General features: G+C 36.4%; 1 protein-coding gene across 2 annotated transcripts; it reads right to left on the minus strand.

Moving 5' to 3' along the window:
- Nucleotides 1-4,826: 4,826 nt before the first annotated feature.
- Nucleotides 4,827-8,191, minus strand: LOC121998198 (prefoldin subunit 1-like). Of its 2 annotated transcripts, none has more exons than XM_042552990.1 (6): nucleotides 8,036-8,191; nucleotides 7,839-7,892; nucleotides 6,959-7,064; nucleotides 6,395-6,401; nucleotides 6,187-6,271; nucleotides 4,827-5,086 (listed from the first exon to the last, which is right to left on the minus strand). In XM_042552990.1, exons 1-6 carry the CDS (start codon nucleotides 8,057-8,059, stop codon nucleotides 4,973-4,975), a joined length of 390 nt encoding a protein of 129 aa, XP_042408924.1. In that variant the 5' UTR covers nucleotides 8,060-8,191; the 3' UTR covers nucleotides 4,827-4,972. The 2 variants fall into 2 exon arrangements, with proteins under 2 accessions (XP_042408924.1, XP_042408926.1); XM_042552992.1 differs by having other exon boundaries at nucleotides 8,031-8,159.
- Between the last annotated feature and the right edge of the window lie 229 nt (nucleotides 8,192-8,420).

Below are 8,420 nucleotides of genomic sequence, written 5' to 3' on the forward strand. Positions count from 1 at the left end.
TGAAACTTGAGCCAATTTTTATGGTTCAATTACTTTGTTTCTTATGAAAAGAAGAATTTTGAACACGTCGCTTTTTTTTTATGCAGGTTTTGATTATCGAATTCCTTGGGAAATTTACATCGACTGTGAGACTTAATTGGAAGTTGTGGCTGGTGTCTATTGTGATTGCTCTTGTAAGGTATGGTGTCTCGTTTAACCCTTTCACTTCGCGTTGCTTGAGTGCTGTTTTTCTCTTAAGTTCGCCTTCTCTTAGGTATCACTGCTTTTAGGTCAAAACGCATCACCTAGTTTATACGAGATGTTTGATTAATGTTGACTTGAATAATTCAACTCTCTAGAGTCAATTACTTCTAGAAATTTTTGCCTCATTGATCATCATAACATGAAACTCTATATTTTGGTTTCAATGGTGCTTCTTTCAGCTGGCCTCTTGCGGTGATCGGGAAGTTGATTCCGGTTCCTGAGATTCCTTTAGCGGTGTATTTTTCTAGCATCTGTTGCTCAAGAAGATCGCAGTGAGATATCTCCTAGTTTCCTTCGTAATAACAACCTTCATGGTGATTTAGCTTTTATCATATTCGTTGATATTCTTGGAAATAAGCCCGAAAGGTATTGAACTCAAATTCCTTGCATGTTGATTCTATCAATCTCATGTCTCATTGTTACTTTACACTTCCCCAGAATATAAATATCACACATTGGCCTCTTCTTCATGTTTTTGTTTATGGTGCAATCGATCTATTTGTCTTGAAAATGTTCCTCCAATATTTAAGTAACTTTTTAATATATATGTCTTTTATTAATATTAAAATGCCTTTTAAAATATTTTTATTTTATTGTTAAAATGCTTATATATTATAATTTCCTATGATAGGTCCTCTCTTCTATCTTCTTGTTTTTTTTTTTTTTTTTGGGATCAGGGGATTATTTATAATATAATTATAGTTGAATTGTGGTCGTAATTTAGCCATAATTAGTTGAGATTTTTTTTTTGTTCATTTTTCTATTTAGATTATAGTTTAAGTCAAGATGAGTGATCGGAGGATGTCCGGAGGTTGTCTCTCGTTCAGCGCTCGGTAGTCCGGACACTCGTCCACTGTCGATAGCTTTCGGGTGATCTTCGGTCGTCTATCCCAATTCAAATTATAATCTGAAAGGAGAAGGTAAATTTAAGGAGGGATCGTAACTAATTACGATCGAATCGTGATCGTAATTTGACTACAATTATATTACACATCAGTTCTTAATCTATAAAAAGTGGATCAGAGAATCTTTGCTCGATTACTTTGGCATCTATAAGACTTGTTTATATTGTTGGTATCACTAGCAGAGACAGCCTGAGTGATCTACCCGGGTTGTGGGCTACATCGACGCTGTCACCTCTCTCCTTGGCTTGCGTTTTCTTTCTCTCTCTCAAGGTAAATTTAAGTTTTTCTCTTGTTAATTGCCATTGGCTACTCTATAGTTCCGGCAGATAAGAATGTGGCTCCGCCCTTGGTTGGTATATAAATTTGTAATTATGGATTGCAGCATCTTTTGTACTTATTTTATTAGAGAAATAAAAAAACAATCATTCTTCAAAACCAAAATATTTTACAAATTTAATTCACCTATAATATCCATGAATGTAAATTAGTTCAAATTAGGAAAATTAATTTTTCTCTTTATAATAGATAAAATATGTTCTTTGAGTTATATTTTTGAATAACTCAAAATTCTGTAAACTTTATGTTAAAAAATCTATGATTGAAATTTAGTTATTTTTTTAATAACATTACTCCATAAAAAAAATCCAATTAAACCTTAAACCCTAAAATCCAATTAAGGCAACATGACTTAGTTCAGAGATAAAAACAGTTAAGTCATGTTGCCTTAATCATGTGATCAATTAAAATATACGTATAAAATAACCGTTTATTTTTAAAGATGCTTTTATATGATATGAATTTAATTCAATTTTTTTAAAAAATATAAAAGTTATCAATATATATTATATATACCAGTGTGTAATATAATAATATATAAATTATTTGGGTCTTTGAAAATTTGAATTATTTAGATTTTCTAGTGTCATCCTTATAAACCAAGAATTAATTATTTGGATAGATTCGTCAGACTCATACAATAATGACGCTAGAACAAACTAATATAACAGATTTCCCTATACAAAAAATTAATTTAATTTAATATTATACTTATCTTAGTAAAAAAACTAAGAAAAGTATATTTTTTAATATCATTGGCCTAAAATATTTATAGAAATTTTTTTGATCCTAGTGTTGTCAATTCTAAGATGTGGGACTAAAGAGAATTATATTTTTTTTATATAAAACAACCAGAGAAAATTAATAATGAGAAAAATTCATAATAATATGCCGCAGCTGAGTCTCGAACTCTAGATCAATGATTGTTTCGCTTGTGGAATTACTAATAAACCTTGGAATTATTCTTAAAGTGAATAAAAAAAAAGACAATAACGTAAATTTATTTTAGGCTTCACCGAAATTAATTAGTAAAGAAGGGAGATTTTTAATAAAATAGTAATATATATATATATATATATATATATATATATATATATATATATATATATATATATATATGTGTGTGGTTCGATTCATATCAATTTAAATTTATGCATTTGAATTTGAAGTGTACCGTGTCAATTTAAATTTTGATTTGGGCCGGATTATATTATAAACTCTTCTTTCACGAATTCCAAGGGACTCTTTGTATAAAATTAAGGCCTTAATGGTTAATGGCCCCTCTTCGGATGCAATGCGAAATCCAATTGAATCATATAGTTGTGGTCACTGCGTCTCATGCTAAGAAATCACACCGAGGCTCAAAGAGGCCCAAAATTTATTTTAAGCAGTTTTTGCAATAAGAATCCATACGGTATGTTTACTAATCGGTGTTCATACCCGTCAAGGCACTCACCCATTCAAATTAACAGTTAGCATAAGGCCTATTCCAATACGGCGCCCTTAATCGGGCTTCAGAATTGATTCTATAAGTAGAAGAGGCCTTTGTAAGCTAAAGCTGATGTCCGGAATATGAGTCAGATATATTGTCGAGTGAAGTGGATGAAATATTAATTGAATCGTAATATCTCAAAGGGAAGATGGTATACTGAGATGATTACTATATTGACGAAGTCGTTAGAAGCCCTCTAGTCAATGTTACCTGCAGCCAGCGATCGGATCGCTCCGGTCTCTGGTACTCCGATGCTCAAGATAAATCTAACGAATATATAAGTAACAGAATAAGACGTATAATAATAAAATGCATATACAATATGAATGGAGAACGTACCTTGGCACAGGGGGGCGTTCTCGGGTGGATCAGTGAGTTGGTCGGGATGCTACTCGTGTTGCCCTGACCGGGAAGGGCAAATGACTCTGAACAGGCTAAAGAGTTGGATCTGACGACGCGGAGCCGAACACGGTGGCACAAAACCAAATGTGACCTTGGCATGCAGACCGAGATATGACATCGGCACATAAGTCGAGATAAAATATTGGCACGCAGATCGAGATATAATGGTGGCACGAAGGTCGAAATATAAAAATATCACACAAGTAAGACGACTACAATGTTGGAATATAGCAAGACACTAGAGTGGAATGACGATAGCTGCGGGGGTTCAGAAGCCGAAGATGGGTCCGATCGACGAGGTCAAGCGGAATGTTGGAACGTCATCAGACATGTGCTGCTGGATGAATCCAAAGGGCTTGCAATAAGGATGGTACGGAGGATAGCATCAGCCGCTAAAGACAATGTCGCCCGATTGTGGGCAATGTCGACCGGATGTGAGCGGCGTCGGCCGCCGGAGGCAATTGGTCGACAGTGGCGAGAAGACGTACGGGCTGCCGGCATGTGTGAGGGAGAGAGGTAGCGTTGGAAAGAGGGAGTGCGGCAGAGCAGTGCTGGCGTTAGAGATCGGCGAGGGGAGGCGACTACGTGATGAAGGCTATGTCGAGTCCGTCCGATGGCAGCGCCAGCGTGAGGAGGAGAAGGGGAGCAACGTGAGGAGGAGAAGGGGAGTGGTGGTCGACGTCCTCGCGAAGGTGGCGTTGGCATGCCTGACAGAGGCGGCAGTTGGAGGCATCTGTTGGTGAAAGGAGAGGGAGAAAAGGGACGGCTCGACGACAGCCTCCTCAACTGAGGAGGCGATGAGAAGCCGACGTGCGAGGCAGCAGAGGTGTGCGCCAACGTGGGTTAGACGGTGGCGATGTTTCTAGGCGACGTCGGCTTGCAAGAGGTGGCGACGGTGCTCCTCGACGACGTCGGCGTGGAGAAGGGAGGAGGCGGCGGCTTTCGCTAGGACTGCTGACGAGAGGTGAGGGAGAAAAGGGATGGCTCGGTGGCAACCTCCTCGGCTGAGGAGGAGGCGACGAGAAGCCAGCATGCGAGGCGACGGAGGTGTGCGCCAGCGTGGGTTAGATGGCGACAATATTTCTGGGCGGCGTCGACTTGCAGGAGACGACGACGGTGTTCCTCGATGGCACCGGCATAGAGAAAGGAGGCGGGGGCTTTCACTGAGACTGCCGGCGAGAGGAGAGATTACGCCGATCTCTCCTCTGCGTCCAACGGTAGCAGCGTCCCATGGGAGACAAACTGTAGCATAGTACAAGTGTCGCATCACCAGATTCTCCCAGGACCAAACTAAGTTGATAATAATAATAATAAATTTATAAAGTTGAGCAAGATTGGTCCCGATAAAAATACCCAATTTTATGATTTACTTCCTCTGGTGGTGTGGGGGAGGGGGCGGTGACAGATTTTTAGCATCGCCAGATGTCTACCTTGGACAAAAAAAAAAGTAATCCCAAAAGTTGAAGCCACATCTTCATCATCTAAACGAGAACCAAATTGTTACGACAACACGAGCAAGCCAGTAATTCTACAGTTCGATAAATAATTTTTGAAAATTTTAAGTGATCACTTGATGGGAGAAGTTGGAAACGCTTTACATCACAGACATGGACATGATCTGGTGCGCAAGACCTGGATCTTGCTGAAGTAACTCTCGCAGATTGTTTTCGATCTCGGCCATTTGCTTCTCTAGGTACTCTTTGGAAACCTGCTCAAATCAACAAAAATGATTGTTATGTAAGTTTATATTTGAAGCCAATACCCAAATTGAATGTCAAATAGTACAAAAACACTAGATTCGGCTCCACTATTCAAAAATATAACAAGTTCAGGTCCCCCTCATCAAATTGTAGTGAAACTACTTGATAAACCATACATTGACAAACAACAGAATCGTATTGAGATCTAATTCACCAATATTATCACCTAAGATGATTTTTGTACAAGTTTCATACAAAATATGGTTTCTAAAGTGATACAATCAATCAACATAAGGACTGAAATTTTGTCAATTTCAAATTTATAGTTTGTCTTCATGTTTGAAACAAATCGCATTATCTAGGTCAATTTTGGTACAATTTGAATATAAATGATCTTTTATTAAGTAATAGGGTGAAACAACTTGCTGTAAGAAATGAAAATTTGTGAAATACCCTTTTCTGGTAGAATTTTAATACAAAATATTGTTCACAAAATTGTTGAATGAGACAAATTGATTGATTGAAAATTTGGCAATTTCACATTTTAAACAATTTGTCCTGAGGTTTAAAAAAGCTATTATTTTTTTAGTTGATATTAGATATCCAACTTATACCAACTAATCCTTAGATTTTAACATAATTTTGATACTAAATATCATCCGTCATGCCGTTTTGAAAAATAATTTGATAATTTGACAACAGGAAAAAGATAATTTGAGAATATGGATTAGAGCTGACAATACTAAATACAATAAATAACCTCAACCTGAAAACATGATTAAAAGAATACAAAACTTAAAATGACACAATAATAAATAAATAGGTTGACACAGATAGACATTCATGTAGACAATTCATTTTGTATATTGCTTAAAAATATATAATTACTTTAACATTGTCTTTTATGATTTTTTTTACCTTATAAAATTATTTTAAAAAATGCATAATTAATTTTATATTATCTCTTATAATTAATTAGTAACCTAAATGACACGCAATTAGCATGCCACGAATTGTCGCCCTTGCAACGGAAGAGAGGACGGCTAGATTGACAGTTTTCAAAGAGGGTCAAACTCAAATTTTTTATAAGCAAGAATGTATGACAAACCTGCAAAGAATTTATGGCAGTCTCACTGTCTTTATATTTCTGTTCTTGCTCATTCAAGAGAACTGATTTTGGTTCCAAAATAAACCTAAATATCAAGATATAAAATATCACAATTATTAGATAGATCAAGAGAAAATTTGGTCTCTTCAACAATAATAAATAGTAAATTACTTCCTTGACAAAAGTGTTGGGATTATGGAGAACTCACGCTTTTCCTGCAATTTGTTTTTTTAAAAAATTGTCATCAGATAGTCATAAACTCAATGGTTCTCTTTCTATAAAGAAAAATCAAGCAATCAGCAGACAATTCTAACAAGACTTGGCAATCAAAGAAATAGGCGGCTTCATTGAAAGAAATAGGTGACTTCTTTGAAACAATTTAATTGAGAAAAAATACACTGATCTGGATGTTGGCAACTAGGAGGGAGGTCGCAGATAACGACCGATAAAGGAGAGGGGGCATCACATTGGTGGATGGGAGGCAGTGTCTAGAATCAGAGTACATGGATCACAATTGTTCAATACAAACAAGGATGATGGCCATTAGCAGTCAAGGTTACACAAACAGTTCTCTTTCAATACCATGGTATTGCTTTCATTTCGGTTTTTTTTTTTAAATCACAAGAATTTAGATACAAAATAACAATTCAAATGTAAGTTGTTGCCCAATAGTTGAACCAGTAGAAATTGGAATCTACCTGCACTACCAAATCTATGGCAGGAATAGAATATCCAACAAAATATTTACTCAAAACGGAAACGTTTTTCCTACCAATGGATTTGTAGGTATTTGTATCATCTGATAACTGACTAAGTTCTTCCCTGGTTAGGTAAGCTCGTTTCCTTTCACCTTCTTTAGTTCGCATCTGATTTTGCACCTGAAAGAAGATATAGGCAAACATACCATATAGTGTTTTTTTTTTGTGTATCACAAGTTTCACAATCTATTTTTGTGCACAATAGAAACAACAATAACTGATTGTCTACAATTTGTTTATTTATTGTAATAGCAAAAAGATTGAGGTAACATTTTAATTTTATGAGAGAAAAGTGAAAACCAATTCATCAGAAAATCAAAAATTTATCTCACTTCTCCAATCAAATCATTTTCAATTGGTACTAAGTTCTGCAGTCTTCCATGCCATACTTTTCACAAAGAATGCAACTCCAAGTCATTGGCACAATGATGGTATACTTTACAGAGCTGTATGTACTTTAAACTCTTCCAATAACAAGATTAAAAAAAACCCCTAAATTATCAGCTACCAAATGATCAGTCACCCATCACCAAATGGCATAATACAGATCGCAAAAAAATGTTTAGCCACTTAGAGACTCCTGATTTATTGCTTTTCTATTATCATTATCTTTCTCATGAGATAATCATTCACAATAATCAAAAAGCCAAACAAACTGGTCGAATTCCATACAGCAATTTAAGGACACAATAAAACAACCCAAGTCTTCTTAACTCTCTAAATCCCAGGCCAAATACACTCCAGTTAAGTCCAAACAATTTATATCATCACTTGGGATTCAAGATTTGAGACTAAATCTATCAAGTTAAACTACAGAGAGAAGACGAAAGTAGCAAATTTTCTACCAAACCAGATTCAACAGTATTATAGAGAAAGAAAAGAATGCACGATTACCTGCTTTAGCTTCCCGGTTGTCTCGATCATACGGCTCTGTATCTCAATAAAAGCCTGGAACCACAAATCCAAAATCACTCTTTAACAGCATGAATCAAATTTCGAGAACCGATCGAGATCAAGGTCGACAGAGTAACACGATCCTCGAGAAGAAAAAAAACAACCACTTGAGAAGGAGATGAAAGCATACACCTTACCATCCGGTTCGCTTCATCAGCCATTTCCCGAGATCTGCTTCAAGGTCGTCCGATGGAAGAACCCTAATTCGAGGGAGCACGCGATCCGCCAGCACTAGAGCGAAGCAGGGAAGGGAACAGGCAAGGAGTACGGTTTAAATGGGCTGATAAATGGGCCAGGCCAAAGAGCCTCTCTGTGGAATATTGATGGGTTTTAATGCTTAATGATTCGGAATAGGTTCGATTTGATTCAGACCAAAAAACTTGGTTCGGTCGAGCACAGCCGAGGGATTAAATAATTATATATTTTTTTTCCTCAATAATAATACTAACAAATCATGTGATCACCTATAATATTAACAACCATCAATCATGATCCGATCAACTCAACTTATAATCAACCATC

The sequence above is a fragment of the Zingiber officinale genome, chromosome 6A, assembly GCF_018446385.1.
Source record: "Zingiber officinale cultivar Zhangliang chromosome 6A, Zo_v1.1, whole genome shotgun sequence".
NCBI classification, from domain to species: Eukaryota; Viridiplantae; Streptophyta; class Magnoliopsida; order Zingiberales; family Zingiberaceae; genus Zingiber; species Zingiber officinale.

Bases quoted from the DNA above. Each gene is read 5' to 3' on its own strand.
- LOC121998198 (XM_042552990.1), bottom strand. From the start codon at position 8,059: ATGGCTGATGAAGCGAACCGGATG. The intron at 7,065-7,838 runs GTAATCGTGCAT...ATCTTCTTTCAG, and splicing joins CAACCGGGAAGCTAAAGCAG to GTGCAAAATCAGATGCGAAC. The intron at 5,087-6,186 runs GTTTGTCATACA...TGATTTGAGCAG, and splicing joins CTGCCATAAATTCTTTGCAG to GTTTCCAAAGAGTACCTAGA.